The sequence below is a fragment of the Mytilus trossulus genome, chromosome 9 (genome assembly GCF_036588685.1).
Source record: "Mytilus trossulus isolate FHL-02 chromosome 9, PNRI_Mtr1.1.1.hap1, whole genome shotgun sequence".
NCBI classification, from domain to species: Eukaryota; Metazoa; Mollusca; class Bivalvia; order Mytilida; family Mytilidae; genus Mytilus; species Mytilus trossulus.
Genome location: NC_086381.1, coordinates 26,460,941 through 26,481,892, shown reverse-complemented (window position 1 = coordinate 26,481,892; position 20,952 = coordinate 26,460,941). Strand labels below are relative to the sequence as shown.

The following is a 20,952-nucleotide window of genomic DNA, read 5'->3' as shown; positions in this document are numbered from 1 at the left end:
AGATTAAAAGTTAAAATTTTGAATGTGCAGATGTTTTAGAAGGTCTAATTTTGAAGAAGTATCCATTTCTGGTGTGTAATCTTTAATACTTTAAAAGGATCAGCTGTATTATTATTCAATTTAATCCATGCATATAGTCTAAAAATAGATAAAATATTTAAATTTTGTAAAGCTTTTGAAGGTCATTTCTTATTAAAAGTTTTCTTCAGGTGTTAGAAAAAACTTTTGACAGTATTATGTTGACATTACATCAGCGACGAAAAGGTAAATAGTTTTTAAGTTTTAAATGACTATTTAAAAGATATAGTTGTAATTTAACACTTGATATTCTATTTAGTTTCTGTATAAACATTATAAAAAAAAAACAGTCATCAATTCGTATTCATTCATTTATTTATATATGTGTATGCACACTTGACCTAAAACATATCATGAGTGTGATAAATATGATCATGATTGTAAATCCAAAATCTATAATTATTTCTATCTGTGAATGGAATACACTGTAGCACATTATTTACATGACCACAGTCTACTGTCTTAAGGGGGGCTCAGATGGTTCACCCGTTATTGAATGTTTATGGATATAACTGTGCTACAGTGTATTCCATTCATAAGATAGAATACAGATTCAAAGAGGTTAAAATGTTGAAGCAATATACATCAGTGATTATTTTGTGACAAATTTTAATGTTAAAGGGTTATTGAACTATAGCTAGAACACTTTTAATTTAGGGGCTAGATAAAGTCCACCTCTGTATGTGGAATTTTATCCCTCTTTTGAAGACCAATTAGTGGCCTTTCAGCTATTTTCTGCTCTATGATCAGGTTGCTGTTTCTTTGACATATTTTCCATTTCTCAATTTTATTAACTAGGATCATGAGGATTTAGACAAATAGTTCAAAAATGATTCTTGATTCTTGTTGTTTCCAGTATAATTGATAAATGCAACATTTTAAATAATGCCTGTAATATTGCATTGAATGTCTTCATCCATCATACTGATTCTGCATCAGTATAACACTTTTATAATTGTTTAAATCTGTAACACATTCTCATTTAGCATTATATAATATACAAGTTTTCCTATAATGCTTTATTACCTTAATTCATAATAAATTATTGAATTTCTGTAAAGCTTCCAAATTTTATAAATAGCTGTTGCACATTATTTAATAGATGGAAATGTACAAACCTTTCTTTAGTAAATACCAAGGTGATGGCTGATAGCCATAATAACTTAAATGGTTTCACACTTGTTTATGTTTCTATAGTATCAGATCTTACAGTGTATATTGTCAATTCTTTTTTTTTAATTGTTAGAATAATACAGTATATGATGCATAAGAATTAGACTCCCATTTTGTGTTGAATTTATAACATTATAATATAGTATTAAAAAAATATCCTGTTATTTTAATTGATTGTAAAACAATTTGCTTCTCAAGTTGACATAAACAGATCAAACTTAAACTGTGTTTTTCATTTCTCTACTTTTAAGAATAAAAGGTGAACATCGACCAATTAGTGGCCTTTGGCTGTTTAATGCTCTTTTGTCAGGTTGTTATCTCTTTGACACATTCCCCATTTCCATTCTCAATTTTTGTCCGTAGCAGTCATCCTACAGGGACATAGAAATACAGGGCACTAAGTCTCCATTTCAGGAAGCCCCCTCCATTCAGTCTTATAAGTATGACAGTCATGGGTATGATTCTTGTCTAACTTTTATGCAATTTATGTCAAAGGGTTAATATATTAGTAATGTCTTGGATGAGTTAGAAAATCAGCACTGATCAGTTATTTTTACTAGAGTTATGTCCCTTGGAAATGTAAAAAACGGAAAATTGCATTGTAAGTGCTCTCAAGGTGACATTTCTTGTCACATTTTTACAGTTATAAATGTCTTGGTAAATTATAAAGTTGCAAGAATCGCTATTACCTCAATTTCTTTTCAGATTTTATGAGATTTATAAATATCATAGTTTTATTTTAAATATATATATATATATCAGCAAAATCTTGGATGAGTTTTTGATAATACATGCATTTATAAAGAGAAAACATTTTAAAGGACCCCCTACAAATAGAGTTGTTTCCCTTGGACAAATAAAATATGTGCCTTGGCAAGGAAAACTGGTACCCTGGTCCTTCATTACATCAGATCTGTTACGTCTCAATGCTCTAGAACAATTTTGAATGGAATAACATTTAGTTCAAACTTAAAGTTACTTAGATATTAGGCAGTCACTGAAATAAGCCTTAGATGTGATTACATACATGATACGTAGAATATATGTGTGTAAAAACAATTTTCATGTATATCTTAGTTTGCACTTAAATAACAAGATGCAAGTTTTACATCTGAGTTGCCAACAGCTGGTAGTATATTTTTACAGGCTCAGTATAAATCTACACATACATCTTCATTTGTGAATTTGTCTAGAAATGTGCAAACCTTGATTGTGTTTTAAGAGGGGTATCGAGGGAAACCACTTGTATTGATGATGATCCTATATAAACAGCGATATGAATTTGTTACATGAAGTTGAACAGTGACTGAAGGAAATAGGAATTAAATTTGATGATGTGTTACAGGAATTAGGGGCTGATTGTTATCTTAAGCTTACATGCAGATATATATATCATATTTCATTGGATTATGAAAACAGTGTGGTATAAATTTCAATGGCTCAGAAAAACAGTCAAACAGTCAAATGGAAAACTTGGCCTTATAGTTAAGGCTTCAAAAACAACTGAAGTTTTAAGAACTGTTAGAATGTAAAACGTAAGGATTGTTGTAAAACATGTATTCCTTCTTTGATAATATGGATATTGATGTCAACTTTTATGAGGACCTATGTTTCTGTTTTGTGGGGGAGGTGTTGTACACTCCTGCTGATGTTGTTCATCTGACAGGTGAGATGAGTGTTACTATCAATACAAAGAAATTTACATTATAGAAAATGACATCTTACAAATGATTAATACAAAGAATACTGTCAAGGCTAATATTTGTGTTCTCTTTCTATTATGTTGAGTAACAATAAATTACCTGATTGCCAAAAGACAGTGAGGTCATTAAGCTTTTCCTTCTTATGTTTGCTTTACCATGTTTACATTGCTATCAATTTTATTGATTGAGTTTCCATCATAGAGTTTTTACATTTCCTTTGAATTTTCATACAGAACATTTCAGAATAATGTTTGTACAGTTGCAAAGGTTTTAGGATAAAATAAAATTAATTTACAAGATGTTAGGTTCTGCTTACATGCTGAAAAGGTTAGGATAGCTAGGTAGGTAGGCTTTCAAGCAATTTATAATAGACGTTTACTATTGGCTGTCACTCCTTTCCAAGGCTGAAGTCAACACTTTTTTTGTTGAGGTCTATTTAGGTTCAAGTATTAAAATGCTACAGTGGCTTATTCAATAGCATTCCTGTAAGGGATAATCACTGTCCATAAAGTTTCCATTTGGTTTATTTATTGATTGTCCTTGAATACTGTGACTTTGTTGTTTCATATGAAAGTATAATTGCTGTAAAGTTTTGTTAAATAATTTATCTCTTCTGCTACTATACATACAGTCTCACTTATATTTGGTCTGTAAAATCATTGTATTAGGTACAAATACTCATCAGTCATTGTTTAATTTAGTCATTCATTGATTTAACATTATGGTTGTCCATGTCTAATAAGGCTAAGTTATTGTAACTTGATCAGTGTAAGTACTTTAGATGAGAAATGTATTTGAACCATGTCTAAAGAACTATCTGACATGATTCATATTCTTTGACTATTACTTCTTCTTTCCTGGTTCATTGATTATTCTTTTAGGTGTACATGTCTGTCTGACAGGAGACAGTTTGACTTTTACCTCACATCATCATGATCATCTTTCATGATTTATTGATGTCAATCCTTTCTCACTTTGGTGATACTATATATGCACTTCTTTGAATTATACTTTATCTGTCTGTTATACACAGTGATACATGTTACATTATTTTATTTTGTTTCATATTCTGACATCGGACTACAACTTCTCTTAAACTAGGTGTACTGTGTGTAATGTTGTCCATTTGTTTTTTTATACATTGGCTAGAAGTATAGGGGAGGGTTGAGGTCTCAAAATACATGTTTAACCCCGCCGCAATTTTGTGACGAACTCAAGTCAGGAACCTCTGGCCTTTGTCAGTCTTGTGTATAATTTGGAGTTTAGTAAGACGTCCATCATCACTGAACTAGTATACATATTTGTTTAGGGGCCAGCTGCAGGACGCTTCTGGGTGCAGTTGTTTTTTGCTGCATTGAAGACCCATTGTTGGCCTTTGGCTGTTGTCTGCTTTATGGTCAGTTTGTTGTCTCTTTGACACACACCCCATTTCCATTCTCAATTTTATATATTGTCCTGACTAATATGCTACATGTATTATCTTTTTATTAAATCTTGTCTGATGCTCTTGCTGATTTTGGTAAATATATAATTTTATTTTAAAAAAAAATACTAAAACTCATACACTTTTGATAAATTTTTTACATGTATTATGATACTTTGGATTTTACTAAAATGAAAATTCACAGACCATAACTTTAATCAAATATACAATACAATTTTTTTGATTTTTGTAAAACATTTTATTGATCAATGTTGATATTAAGTCAAAATAATAGAAATGCAACATGTTGTCATTACATAATAAGGAGTTATTATATTCAAATCCATTTGATATGTTTCAGGTGACTGTATTACCTGTAACCTTATTGATTATTAATTTTGATATTGAGCCTCAGTAATAATTTAAATTCAAAATTTGCACTTGTTTATCCATGGGAAAATTCACATTAGGTTCGTAAAAGGTGTTTTTTTATATTTATTCTCTCCTTATGCAACAAAAGTTTCACTGTAAAATGTAACAGTTGTCACGTCGTGTCATCCAAACAATGGTTTGATATAATCCTTTTGTAGGTAGTTGTCCTTCATTAACCTTGAACTCTTTTCCACAGTTTCCTTCAGAAAATCATATTCCCTTCTCCCATATCCCTAATAAATGGAATTTACGTTAAATCTTTCTCAAATATGTTATGCGGTTGTGCACATCCATATTTATTTTTTGCTCGCATATATTTTGGGTTTTGTTCCCAAAGCTGATGTTGACAAATTCTGGCATGTTTTGTATTTTTTTTAATATTATATTTGAGACTGAAAGTTGTGCTTTTGGTTTAGCATCCAATTCAAGCAAGTCATTAATTGTGCTATTGGTATCATATAGACTCTTTTTATTTTTCAGCCAAGTCAGCGGCTGTGATCAGTACTGTTGGTTTCTCATTTAGACACTTTTTATTTTACAGCCAAGTCAGCAACAGTGATCTGTGCGGTTGGTATAACTTTTGGACTTGGTGGCTTCATTCTCTACAGACTGTACTGTAAGTTTATACAACCACTGTTCAAGAAATCACCTAAAAAGAAAAAATCTCAGAAGAGGAATGGTTCACAGGTAATTAAATATGGAAATAACTAGAATTATTAAACAACAACAAAATTCTTAAATTTGGTATCTATGGCTTTTGTTAGCATCTAATGATGTTATTTTGTGGACTCTTGAAACAGAAATTTACAGTTAGAGAAAGCTATATATATTCTTGTTTGATGTGTAAAAACTATTTAAATTATAATTAGTAAGTACTGCACTAGAATAATTGAATTATTTGAATCTGGAATATTTTTAATTCTGGAAAATAAATGTATGATGAACTATTATAATCTATGAAAAAGGGTTAGCCTTATGCATACATGGCAAAGGTTCACATTACTTTCACTGATATTTCCATATGAACTAACTAACACTCCTTAGCCATGCATGCATTGCTATTGCTAACCCTCCATTGTAAATAGGGTCTAGTGTTTGTACATTTCTAATCAATTCTTCAGAATTACAAATTATTCCAGATTAAATAATTCCTTGTTTATATAATAAATATGCTGGAGTTATTTGTCTTGTTTATATAATGAAAACTGCACCAGGGATTTTCTATGTTTATATAATAAATACTGCACTAGTTATTTTCCTTGTTTATATAATGAATACTGCAGTTAGGGATTAGCAACACACCAAAGTGATGATGAAGTTTTTTTTTTATGCTGTATTGCATGCCAACTTCAAAAATGTTTGAAAAAAAATAGTTTTATTTTTATTTTGAAACATTTCCCATAGGTTCTGAAGTTTTCCAGAGTTACTTCCCTTAGGTAAACAACAGGAAGTGTACCTAGTCAATATTTTATAATGACATCTAAAGATTCTGCTTGTCATGAGAATGAAAATGATAAATTGATCGTGTTTAATCATATATATTATACAGATCAATGGCTTAAGGGTAGGTTTTATATTATCACTCTTAAAAAACCTCTGATTCATGAATATTTAAAGTTTAATGACCTATTAAATTATCAATGAATGGCCTTTGTTTAGTTGTCAGGTTCTACTTTTCACATACATGTATTCATATTTAATGTAAAGGTCATAATTTATCACGAGATTTTTTTTTATAACTATCTTAGAAAATTGTGTTCTTGTAAATTTTAACATTCTAAAGAAAAGAGAAGTTAATACACTGCAGTAATTACAGCACTGAAATATATATATATATGTATATGCATACATTATGTATAAATGTTTATGGATTATAATCAAAGAAAAGGTTTAAATGTATAACTGTTGTTTATTAAGTAAGTGCAAATACATTTTTAGACCACTATGATATACATGGTATACAAAAATAAGGTTGAATGTACTGAGCGTGTACTGTCAGGAATGAAATCACATAAACCAAGCTATGGTTTACAAAAATATAAGGTAGAATCTACTGAACCACAAACACAAAACCATAAAATCTTAACAAAACTAAGACATGGCACAAGATCTTGATACACGGGAAACAGTGAACACTAAAAACTAAAGGTCACATATCAACTAACTGCCATTAAAATGGAATTTCTTTTTGTAAACCTGTGGACTATAGCATGTCTGATATATCATGTAAATTAGCAGTACACGTCACTGAATTTATTTACAATATATAAAGAACCAAACAATTTTAATGAAGATAAAACTAGCAGGTTTCAGGGAATATTTAAGCAGGAAGTTTTATACTGTTTAAGATGGTTGTATCCTAGATTATGCAAACATGTACGTGTCATCAGATTATGAAACAAAAACCAAAACTTGGAAATAAAACAGGAAAAAGACAATTGTTGTTTCACATAGTTCTTTATTTATTAAAGTGATTAATGTTCAAAGCTCTGATAGTAAGATATAAAACGTTATTAAAAAGTACTAGTGATTATTGACAGCTTAGTTTGCAGTAAATTCATAAATTTATGCTTGCATTAATATTAGATTTTAAACGCTGGACAAACATTTTGAGATTAAGTAGGATTTCAGGAATTGTTGTGTATCAAAATTGAACATGAGTGTTTTAGTGAAACTTATTCAGTCACTTTTTTGGCAATAATAATATCATTACTTTACAGTTATATAAAACCATACTCCATATTTTAATAATTTATTTGTATCCTTTTATTTTCAGGAAATTGATGGAACAAAATGTGAAACAAGTATGGGAAATTCTAACTCCAATAAAGCAGTAACCTCAGCTTATTTCAGTCCTACCACAGGTGTAGCTTTACATGTTGGAAGAAAATCTCGTAGCAGGGACAATCTCAAAACACAAACAGAATCTTCACATGTCAGACAGAGAAAAAAGGTAAAAAGAAGGAAGACATCCTCAGATAAAGACTTGACAAGATCATTACCAATCAAAGTACCATCTAGTCAAAGTGAAATTAGTATTAACCAGTTAGTTCATTCTGCCTCGGATGTCTCAAACCTAGATTTAGAAGGATCACTCAAAGCTAATGTCAGTCTACAGTCCCTGACAGATAGAAACATGATAGAATCACTAAGACATGCTAACCATGCAGCACAATTATCAGATGACTTAATTAACCATTTACCAGATTTAACAGGTGCTCCTTACAAAAACAGTGAGGATAGCATACAAGTAGAACATTTATCTAATAAAGAGAGCTGTGATAATCAGACTGCTTCTAGTAATACTAAATACCATATAGAACTATCTGATGATTTACTGACGGTCAGTAGTGTCTTACTAACACCACCATCTGAGGACGATGGTCAAGATAGATTCCAAGGTTCTCACTTAAATCCACATCACAATAAAACCAATACATTGCAGCATCCTTTGTCTTCCTATAGTTCAGATTACAACACAGACTCCAAAAAGTCAGGAACTGATGATTGTCATGTGTCCACTGCCGATGAATCAGAGTCTGGTAGCTGTGATGAAAAAGATTCCGTTTCTTCTTTACCCAAACTCAGGTCCCCCGATCGATTCTTCCGTGAATCTTTACTTTACCGTTTACAGGAATGTCATAATGGTGCTGGATCCAGTAATTCATCGTCTTTAGATTCATCTCCAGAATTTTCTCCGTATGCTAGGTATCGTAAATACAGTATTGAATCCGAAAGCCTGTCAGGATTGGCCACACCAGACAATGAAATGTTCACTTCTATCTATGAAGTAGGACGTTCTACAGAGGACCAATTCTATCATTTAGAGGAAGAAGTTGGAGATATTGAGGAGGAGTTTGCTAGTCTGACTAATAAATTAAATGAATTAAAAAACATAGCTTTACAAAGTGATAGTAGTAGCATAGACTATTCCCCAAGTCATCCATTAGCCAAGAAAGCTGTAGAAATGGTAGATAAAACTAGAAATAGACTAAGTCGATCTCGTAGTGTATCTGTTAGTAGTACAGATAGCTCTCCTGCTTGTAATGGCAGTCTGGATGTACCTGATCTGTCGTGGGACTCGGAGGGGTTACATGGGGATAATTCAAATAAAAATACACCCAGCAGTCGTAGATGTAGTGAACCAGGAAACTCTTTAAGAAATAAATTTCATTCTAAATTATTCAGTAAGGACACAAATAATGGAATTAGCTTTGAAAGTCCAATGGAATCAGACATTGAGAAAGACGGCACGTTAGACAATATATCTACTGATGAATGTTTCGAGATTAATCTAAGTGATTGGCCCAAAGATGATTCTTCTGACAGTCCTTCACATTCAAAGATTAATTTTTCATCGTCCGCTAAGGACTCGTCACAAATGGATGGTGAGACGGCTACATCAAGTTCATCAGCTAAAGAATCATCACAGTTAAACAGTAAATCCAGTATTAAAATGTCATCTGAGGCATCCTCAAGTAGTTGTTATGAGAGTGCAAGAGATACTAGTCAAAGTCAAAAGTCAAACGGAATAAAGGAAGAGAACGATTGTGATAGTAAACAGGAAGCTAATAATAATGGTAAAGTATTGTACCTAAAAGATTATTAAATCATTTGATTTTCATTCATCATGTTAAAACTAATTACATATAAATAAAAGGGTTTGTGGGATATGAGATATCAACACTCAAAAACAGAAAATGACATTTAGAGGATTAGATAATGCTAACAATCAGTCTGTCTGAGTTTTATTTTAATTTATTTAATTGTATTGTTTAAATTAGATAGGAAATTTAACTATTATCTATACAATGCTGACAATCAATATCTGAGTTTTTGATCTAGTAATTTTAATGTCATTTGCAATTTCATATACAAATTGATGTAGTTACAAATGTAATGTCCAAAATGTAAAAATTAATTTGAAAAGATTAAAATTGAGCAGTCATAGACAAAGAGCAAAGACATTATTGCTAATATATCAATATAGTTTGTATTCCATTACTGACAGATGGTTTCAAAATCAATTACTTCACATTCAAATTATGAATTTAAAGCAATTTGAAAAATGTTTACACATCTTACAGTACATGTATCATGCTAAAAAATGGTATTACATGTATTAGGTTCTGCTGATATATTTGCCTATTGATGATGGATTGCATACAAATGCCACCCTTAAATGCAACATTGAAGACTTCAAATTTCTTTATATAACACCTTAAAGGTCATTGCATAGTTTGACATCAAAACTATGTCTAATATAAAAAAGATGTGGTTAGATTGCTTATGAGACAACTGTCCACAAGAGTCCAAAATGACACAGACATTAACAATTATAGGTCACCGTACGGCCTTCAACAATGAGCAAAGCCCATACCGCGAAGTCAGCTATAAATGGCCCAGATAAGACAATGTAAAACAATTCAAACGAGAAATTTTACGGCCTTAGTTTGTAATAAATATTACCGTATATTTATTAGGTATTGTACAGATTTGTGATAGAGTACACATAACAAAGTATGTAGACAGAGAATGGAAAGGACAGACAGACAGAGCTAATACTATCAGGAAGGTTTGTATATATAATAGAGATTATAAACACACAAATAAGATAACACATGGAATATGATGAATATCCCACCTGCAAAAAACAAAAAAAACAAGGCAAATAAAAAATAAATCTACAACTGCATACAAGGTCAATCTTTCAGACAGTCCCTTGACAGTACAAGATCAAAGAAGAACATAAAAAGTAAAGACCAAACATTAGAAAATCAAGATTTATAATACCCCCCCAATAAACATGATAAATAAACTCATCATAGATACAGAGACTAAATTTGTATACGCCAGACATGCCTTTAGTGTACAAAAGACTCATCAGTGAGGCTCATATCCAAAAAATTTAAAATGACAAATAAAGTATGATGTAAAGCAATTAAAAAAAATGAAAAACACAGCATGATAAAGACAATTTTTTTGCATATGTGCAAATCTTGTTATGAAAAAGAGGCTTTAGATTGAAAAGGAATATTCAAATACATAAATTGAAGACAAACTGACAACGCCACAGCAATACAAAACCTTACCACAAAACATGCAAAAGAACAAACAATAGTCTACAAAACAGAACATAAAAAACTAAAGACTGAGGAACATAAATCTGTCACCATTAACAAGAGGTGGTCTCGTGTGATATTAGCAGAATATTATGGTTGAAAATTATTATGTTTCAATAGCTACAAAATTAAATAGTGATAATATGCTACAGTTGGTGTGATTTAGGCGATGTAATTCAATATATGTATTTATCATATACTTAGACTATTAAATAACATATGATTTTAACCGTATGATAATAGCATTAAATTAAAGAATTTTCCATATTTTTCGAATTGGTGCCTAGAGAGCTGATATGAAATGTTTATCACATGCTTCGATTGTTATCACATGCCTTTCCATAACATTATCACATGGCATTCCGGTGAATCTCAGCAAATTCCGGAAAATACACCTCAATGCTACGTTTTCAGTGAAAAACATTATAAAGTAGTGTACAAAACAATTATTTGAATACTGGAAAGTATATTGTGTAAAATAATTAAATTAAAATTAAAAAAAAATTAATAAATGCATTTTTTAAGTTTTTCTGAAACATAATTTAGAAAGTTACTTTAAAATGTTGACTTTTCCAAACAATGTTCATTATGTATATTGTTGAATAATTTTTTTTCAATTCGTCCATATAAAAATGTTGGGTTTTTTTCTCTGTTGAGGCATATGATAGAAAGATTTCATATTGAATGTATCAAATTTTGGGTCAACGTCCGTGAAATTTTTACTCTTTCAACTTCTTTTTGGGAAGCAAGTAAAAGGATCAATATATGAATCTGTTATTTTTCCCCTACTGTTGAAGCATATGATAAAAAAATCATAACATGTCATTTTTCCTATCGCAGGTATTATCAGCCCTCGGTCAATATCAGCCCTCGAGCCATGCAGCTCTTGGGCTGATATTGAACCTAGGGCTGATAATATATTGATAAAAAAAAAATTGCAATCTTCCTATATTATAGCAAAATTTAAGAAACATGAAATAATACATAACTGCATGGAAATTTACACTGAAACATGTTTATTATGCTAAATGTCAGAAGTTGGGTTAAAAGATATTTTCTTTACTTTTTTTCAGGCTTACTTAGAAATACCAAAAGTAACAGGATGTCAACATCTATGCAGAGTAAGGGGGGATAACTATTGTGGTTTAAGAGGGACATTATTTCAGTGCCTTTGTCACGGCATAGATATATCAAAACATTGGTCAGATATAAACAATATAACAGATAAATTAACCAGGAGATATAAAGAGAGGAGTTCAGGATTAAATCAATGGACTTTCGCTGGTCGACTTTCGTGTCAGGAAGGTCAAAGGTTATCTATGATGTCACATTGTTTGTCTTTATTATTTTCAAAGGTAATATAATAATATTTGTATTTATAATTAACTTTAAAATAAGATCTTGTATAATTGCCACAACTCTCCACTAGAAACGGAAAGATGTAGAACGTCATATGCCCTCTATTTCACATGCTCAGTTTTAAAATTGTTTCCAGCATTTTCCTGTCATTTTATTGAACACTAAATTTAGAGTTTAAACATAACAATCCTCTTCCTTGTTTGACTGTCATACAACATGTACAAGTAAGAGGTTAATTGAGCTATAAAACCAGGTTCAATCTACCATTTTCTACATAAGAAAATGTGTGTACTAAGTCAAGAATATACAGAAGGTTGAATATTTTTGTAATTTTCTTTTTTCTCTCCACCAAATTTTCCATTTTGTAATCAACATGATTAAACAGCTTATATTTTCTAAAACCGAAGTTTACTTATAGAAAAAGTCATCAAAGAATACTCTGCATATTACATTGAAAACAAAACAAAAGTCTGACACGAGATAAATTGTGTTTTCTTTATAATTGAATAAAATAATTTAAAAAAATGAATTGGAATGGTTGATAGTCATGGAATAAAAAAAATGTTTTTGATTATAAACCAATATCCCTCAGGTATTAAAATAGTAATTGTAAGGTTCTTTAAAGATCATAAATTTCACCAGCACTTTAAAACCTATAATTGGCCCCTTTTAAGAATCTGAATAGAGTTGAACTAGAATTACTCCAGCAGGTCATGAGACAGATTTTGTAATTACTATTGATCTTATGGAACAGCTGTTGTAACACAATGGACTCCATGACCTTGAAGGATCATAAGTTAAATATGATTCAGATAAATTTATTCTTTGACAATATTTAATGGTTATAATAAAAATGACTGAAAAAAGTGTTAAATCACACATGTACATGTACTACATCAGTCTTTATGTAATTACTTGTGTATGTAAAGGTAAAGTTTAAGGTAAAATTCATTGAGTGTACATGCATGAATTTATAAATAAGCTTCATTATCACAGGTCATATTCTGAATTAAATTTGAAAATCTCAATATCTGTTACTTCTAGTAGTTATATATATATATAGATAGAGGTATTATTTATCAGCATATGTACTGAATCTTTTCACCTCACTTCAATAAATAATAAACTGTCTGACCCAATGGCTTACATGTAATGATATAAACCAACCATCTGTGGTCTAGGGGAGATAAGCCACAATTTGTTTAACATTAAATTATTTTTTCAGTTTGAAGAAGCCAAGTCTTTCGAATCACAATCTGACCGTGAACTTTGGACAATCAATCTCTTGAACTCTGACCCTACATGTGACCTTCATCTAATGGAAGGTCTAAAACTGCTGATGTTGCTAAACATGTTAGATTTAAAAGATAAACAAGACCGAGATGAAGATATTCCAATCTTTGTATGGTTGTTGTTTGCTAGAGACACATCAGAATCACCTTTTATGTTTGTAAAGAATCATCTAAATAACCTGGGGAATAATGCTGGTATTGAACAGGTAAATAATTGTACACATATATAGATATAAGAAGATGAGGTATGAGTGCCAATGAGACAACTCTCCATCCAAGTCACAATTTGTAAAAAGTAAACCAACAAAGGTCAAATTATGGCTTTAAAACAGAGCCTTGGCTCACACCGAACACAAAACTATAGAAGGCCCCAAAATGACTAATTTAAAACAATTCAAACAGGAAAACCTAAAGTTCTAATCTTTATAAAAAATCGAGAAACACTTAAGTACACAACCACTGAACAACAGGTTCCTGACTTATAGACAGGTGCAAACAAAAAGAAGGAGTGAGTTTAAACATTTTAGCAGCCGCCAACTTTCACCCTAATCTGAAACAGTAGGATAACTTTACAACAAAGAAAGAGCTGCTATAATATAAAATATCAATTGTCAAGCTGTGTTTTATAATCATATAGTTCTACTGCACATAAAAAGTTTCGAGATACTAACATTAACATAAATTTGTTTTGATTTTCACATTTGTGGTATATTATCTGTGCATTTAAGGGAAGATTTGTTATTCTTGGCAAGTTTTTGCAATTGTTCAATAATGGAGACAGGGAATGTGTCAAAGACAACAACCTGCTTAAGGAGGCTCACGGGTATAAGATTTTAAGAAAAAAAATTTAACCTTTATTTTTCATTTCAAATTTTATTAATTACCTTTAGTAGTTGTTACTTTATCATATGGTACAAAAATCATTCAAAAAAATCAATTCGTGTTGGCCCCAGGTGACTTTTAAAACGTAGATGCCATTGAAAAAGCTCCAAATTATCTCCCTTTGGTGCAATAATGCCATTTTTTGGCATTAAAATTGAAATATCTTTTTTAACTCATCAGTGACCTATTATTTTTATTGTTGTTTTTAGAATAAGCTGTATATAAACTATATAATTGTAAAATTTAAGCGATTTCTGTTTATATTTGGTTCTTTTTTTATTTCGATATAACCGCTATTTTTCCTATTAGTTCAACAGAATAAAAGAACATTAACAAAAATGTATGCTTCTTTCGAAGGCAGATTGTGAGCATAAATGAAAGGTGACCCCTTTTTTAGCTCACCTGGCCCGAAGGGCCAAGTGAGCTTTTCCCATCACTTGGCGTCCGGCATCGTCGTCCGTCGTCGTTAGCTTTTAGAAAAATCTTCTCCTCTGAAACTACTGGGCCAAATTAAACCAAACTTGGCCACAATCATAATTGGAGTATCTTGTTTAAAAAATGTGTGGCGTGACCCGGTCAACAAACCAAGATGGCCGCCACGGCTAAAAATAGAACATAGGGGTAAAATGCAGTTTTTGGCTTATAACTCACAAACCAAAGCATTTAGAGCAAATCTGACATGGGGTTTAATTGTTTATCAGGTCAAGATCTATCTGCCCTGATATTTTCAGACGAATCAGACAACCCTTTGTTGGATCAGCTGCCCCTGAATTGGTAATTTTAAGGAAATTTTGCTGTTTTTGGTTATTATCTTGAATATTATTATAGATAGAGATAAACTGTAAAAAGCAATAATGTTCATCAAAGTAAGATTAACAAATAAGTCAACATGACCGAAATGGTCAGTTCACCCCTTTAGGAGTTATTGCCCTTTATAGTCAATTTTTTACCATTTTTCGTAAATCTAAGTTATCTTTTACAAAAATCATCTCCTCTGAAACTTTTGAGCCAAATTAATCCAAACTTGGCCACAATCATTATTGGGGTATCTAGTTTAAAAAATGTGTGGCGTGAATCGGTCAACCAACCAAGATGGCCGCCATGGCTAAAAATAGAACATAGGGGTAAAATGCAGTTTTTGGCTTATAACTCAAAAACCAAAACATTTAGAGCAAATCTGATAGGGGTTTAATTGTTTATCAGGTCAAGATCTATCTGCCCTGATATTTTCAGACGAATCGGACAACCCTTTGTTGGGTTGCTGCCCCTGAATTGGTAATTTTAAGGAAATTTTGCTGTTTTTTGTTATTATCTTGAATATTATTATAGATAGAGATAAACTGTAAACATCAATAATGTTCAGCAAAGTAGGATTGACAAATAAGTCAACATAACCAAAATGGTCAATTGACCCCCTAAGGAGTAATTGTCCTTTATAGTCAATTTTTAACACTTTTCATAAAATTGGTAAATTTTTATTAACATTTTCCACTGAAACTACTGGGCCAAGTTCATTATAGATAGAGATAATTGTAAGCAGCAAGACAGTTTATTACAGTAAGATTTTCAAACACATCACCATCACCAAAACACAATTTTGTCATGAATCCATCTGCTTCCTTTGTTTAATATTCACATAAACCAAGGTGAGCGACACAGGCTCTTAAGAGCCTCTAGTTTAATTTCATTTTTCTAAAAAGTATAAGATAAAGTTTATTTATAGAAAAATATAGCGAAATCCTATATTAAATTAAAAAAAGTTATTGAGCCCCGGGAGCCCCCTTAAGAGCAGAAAAATATCCCAAGGCCACCAATAGGTCTTGAACACCCTGAACAAATCTTGACCCAGCTACATACATTTGCTCTTTCCCTTTCAACACATGTTTAAATTTTTTACAATGATAGTTTTAAATCAAACTTATATAAGTATAATATAAGTACCCGGCCACATCCACTTTTTATTTTTTGTCTATCTGCTGAGTTAAGCTTTTTTCAACTGAATTTTATAGTTCGTTCTTATGTTGTACTGTTATACCACTGTCCCAGGTTAGGGGGAGGGTTGGGATCCCGCTAACATGTTTTACCCCGCCACATTATTTATGTATGTGCCTGTCCCAAGTCAGGAGCCTGTAATTCAGTGGTTGTCGTTTGTTTATGTGTTACATATTTGTTTTTCGTTCATTTTTTTACATAAATAAGGCCGTTAGTTTTCTCGTTTGAATTGTTTTACATTGTCTTATCAGGGCCTTTTATAGCTTACTATATGCGGTATGGGCTTCGCTCATTGTTGAAGGCTGTACGGTGACCTATAATTGTTAATGTTTGTGTCATTTTGGTCTTTTGTGGATAGTTGTCTCATATGCAATCATACCACATCTTCTTTATTATAACACTGATTAGAAATTCTCTTTTCAAGGACCATCTTAGTTTTTCAAAAGCAATTGATGCTCAGCCACATACTTAATTATCTTTTTGGAATTATCGAATAAAGTTCCAAGTTTAAAACTTTTGATTTATTAATAACTATCAAATCTCAAGAAATTGATTTTTTTATTTGTGTATTTCAGATTGAAATGTTTTTACTGGGTCACACATTAAGTGTGCGTATCCAGGTATTACGATTGTCACAGTTTGGTCAGGAAGACTTCATAGCCTACTACCCAGATGATGCTGACAGTAACTGGTCCCAGATCTCTTTAATAGCAGAGGATGATAGACATTATAATGTTCCTGTACCATGACATTACTGGGTTACTATCTAATGGTATTCATACACAGCTTTAAAGATTCCTACTAGTGGGATAACAGATAAACTACTCCCAGTCTCCATCACAGGACTAGATCTGAGCCAAATTCTGTCATCACAGAATCATTATACAAATCAAGGATTTATCAAATAGAAGATTTCATAACATTAAACTATCAAAGCAACATAAGACCATGATAGATATTTCTTCTTTCGTTTCATGGTTTTCAGTCAGATGACAGTTAAAATCTTTGCTAAAATTACAGATAAGATTTATCTAAATGTTTTTAAAAAAGTCAACCTAGCATTTACTTTAAAAGCACTACCAGTGTTATTTTAAATATATGCAAAAGAGAATGATAGGAAATTCTATGGTGTACATGTAAGCAGTAATGTTGCCCTTAGTTACTCATTGAAAATATGTTTGCAATATTATTTATTTAATTTGTGCAATATAGTAGGTTGCTAAGCAACAGCATTGCCAATGTGTTCAGGTGAAGGTTGTTAGCGAAGCTTGCTGTCAGTCATGTATTCATGCAGCTTGGTCAGTTTTTAACACATTTTTCAACAATTATAAAAAAGTCACTTTCGTAAATTAAATTAATGTTATGAATTTAGGATAGTATTATTTATCCAGCTGTAAAAGTAAATTTCCACTGAAAATATTTGTGATCGTTTATTTGAATTATTTTACGTATTAGAGTAATTTGAGTGGTTGCAATGAGTTATAAAAAGGTATGATTGAGGAAAGATAAATCAAACTGTGGTAAACTATAACTGATGTAGTCTTGTAGTAAAAGTGTGAGTGTTATATACAATGTGTTTAATATAAAAGCATAGTTTGTCTTCATACAGGAATCAACATCTTTAAAAGTTCAAGTGAATTAGATAATATACGTTTTCATTTAAGTTTTACTAATATCACACATGGAATTTATGTTTACTTGTACATTTTGAACAGCATATATATAAGTTTTATGCAGTAACTCAAAATAAATATCATTTGCATAATCAAAAATCAAAGATTTCAGTTTTCATTTTACTCTTGTCTTTAATGGGAAGTGGAAATTGAAAGTTAAATTATGTTCTGATTCCTGATGTTGAAGACACACACAATGCAGAATGTTGTCTTAGTACCACTTAGTATTCTCTACACACTTCTTTATCTTTCCTACTTTTCGAACTTTCGTTTCCTTACCTATGTAACAGAAAGGTTGTGTCTTTGGTTAAGAACTATTTATGCATAAGTAGTGTTTACAAATATATTCCTGTTTTATTCAATATCATTCCAGTAATCTAGTTTATTTCCTTTATAGATTTACCTCGCACAGCATTTATATGTATCTGTAATTCATTTTAATTCTCACATAAATTTGCTTAGGTTTAATTTTGACCAGCTTTTCCTATAATTTAACAATTTGTCACTGCACAATGGAAACTTTATCACAAAAGAGAATAATGAACTAGCTTCAGTCTGAAATCCTTAGTCCCAATTCTGTCTCTGCCTTTACCTAATGCTGATAATATATAGATGTTATATGTACTTTACAGATAATGATATCAGATAAAATGTGATATTTAAAAGGTTTATTTTGGTGCATAATATGGTGTTTTTATTAACATGATTAAATGATTTGTTTTTACATTGTAATATATATACGATTAAATTACATTTCCAGTTGGGTTGGTAAAATTTGTCCAATGAAATATTTAATTTGATTTAAATTTTGGAAAGCAGCATATGAAGTTATGAGTAGTGCAAGTGTTTGTAGATTTGTATGTAATATAACAGCACATAAAGAAATTTTAGTAAATTTTAAAATCTATGAAAATATATGAAAGTATATATCAAAAGTATATACTACTGTGGATTCATTTATTTTTCGTGGGTACCAATTTTCGTGGATTGAGAAAAATTTACATGTTCGTGGATATTTAATTTCGTGGTTTTGCCAAAATCTGCATACAAGCCTATAGAAAATTTGGTGTTCGTTGAACATTTAATTTCGTGTTCACCTGTTCCCACGACATCCACGAAAATTGGTATCCAACGAATAATAATGAATCCACAGTATATAAAATCTATTTAAAATATATGAAAGTGACCAATTTGCAAATATTCAGCACAAAAACACAGTAGTTTGCAGAGAATAAATAATGATGTAACATGCAGCTAAATATTTGTTAGTGAGATGTCCCACAATTTTATTTGTACTTTTAGCTTATTGATTCCAAATTGAACTGTTATACATGCACAAAATAGGTGAACTATTTATTCTCAACTGGTCCCTAAATGTATACATAAATTATGATATTGTGTAAGACAATTCCTGTTTTGGAATTGACATTAGTCTAAAAGTGAGAACTTAAATATGAACATAATGAAGTAATCTACAGATGATACAACATTAAATACATTGTGAGAACATTGTGAGAACATTGTTCAGTTGTTTATACATTGTTACTTAGGAAACATGGTGGCTGCAAACCATTTTATAGTTCATCATGTTTTGTAATAAAATTTGAAAATTGATATTGTGTTTATATACATTTTATAGATGTACTGGTTAGATGTATTAAGCTGTGTCCACTGCTATTTGTGGTTGGGTTTAAGTGATCAGCCTGTTTTTCCATTGCCTTGAAATAACAGGAAGAAAAGGGCATTAAACAAATGATTAGCATATTAAAATTTTGTTTCAAAGTTCATCAGAAAGAAGAATAAAAAACAAAGAATTTGAGCAATATTAGATACTTTGCACTATTGATTTTTGTCGAGCCTTCGACTTTAGTCGAAAAAGCGAGACTAAGCGATCCTACATTCCGTCGTCGGCAGCGGCGGCGTCCACAAATATTCACTCTGTGGTTAAAGTTTTTGAAATTTTAATAACTTTCTTAAACTATACTGGATTTCTACCAAACTTGGACAGAAGCTTGTTTATGATCATAAGATAGTATCCAGAAGTAAATTTTGTAAAAATAAATTTCCATTTTTTCCATATTTTACTTGTAAATGGACTTAGTTTTTCTGCAGGGAAACATTACATTCACTCTGTGGTTAAAGTTTTTAAAATTTTAATAACTTTCTTAAACTATCCTGGGTTTGTACCAAACTTGGACAGAAGCTTGTTTATGATCATAAAATAGTATCCAGAAGTAAATTTTGTAAAAAAAATAAATCATTTTTTTCCATATTTTACTTTTTAATGGACTTAGTTTTTCTGCGGGGAAACATTACATTAACACTGTGGTTCAAGTTTTTAAAATTTTATTAACTTTCTTAAACTATCCTGGGTTTGTACCAAAATTGGACAGAAGCTTATTTATGATCATAAGATAGTATCCAGAAGTAAATTTTGAAGAAAAAAAATCCACTTTTTCAGATTTTTACTTTTAAATGGACTTAGATTTTCTTTCAGTTAACCTTACATACGTGTATTAAAAGTCTACAGTTAAAGTTTTTAAATCATTTATTAGATTTATAAACTATGCTGGATTATTACCAAACTTGGACAGTAGCTTCTTACAATCAAAAGATTGTATCAAGAGGAATATTTTTATTGATCTTTTTCCTCATTTTTGTTGAGCCTGCGATTTACAGCAAAAGTAGGCGAGACACTGGGTTCCGCGGAACCCTTAGAAATTTTTAAAAAAAAGTATTAAAATTGTGAACATTATCATCCGATACATTCCTTCAATGAGTAATATTATGATCCTTAATACTGTAAACAGGGAAATTTTCGCG

The 20,952-nt window shown here is 30.9% G+C and overlaps 1 protein-coding gene across 4 annotated transcripts in view; it reads left to right on the top strand.

Moving 5' to 3' along the window:
- LOC134685386 (serine-rich adhesin for platelets-like) overlaps nucleotides 1–19,743 on the top strand; it is a 36,676-nt gene extending 16,933 nt beyond the window's left edge. For 2 of the 4 annotated variants that reach the window (XM_063545102.1, XM_063545101.1), the window contains 6 exons: nucleotides 5,351–5,496; nucleotides 7,586–9,389; nucleotides 10,293–10,384; nucleotides 12,005–12,286; nucleotides 13,516–13,788; nucleotides 17,032–19,743. In XM_063545102.1, the coding sequence (XP_063401172.1) occupies nucleotides 5,351–5,496; nucleotides 7,586–9,389; nucleotides 10,293–10,384; nucleotides 12,005–12,286; nucleotides 13,516–13,788; nucleotides 17,032–17,205 (2,771 nt within the window). In that variant the 3' untranslated portion in view covers nucleotides 17,206–19,743. Of the gene's footprint in view, nucleotides 1–188; nucleotides 265–5,350; nucleotides 5,497–6,235; nucleotides 6,374–7,585; nucleotides 9,390–10,292; nucleotides 10,385–12,004; nucleotides 12,287–13,515; nucleotides 13,789–17,031 lie in introns of those variants that run through there. The other 2 variants (XM_063545103.1, XM_063545104.1) reach the window with 2 other exon arrangements.
- Nucleotides 19,744–20,952: the final 1,209 nt, after the last annotated feature.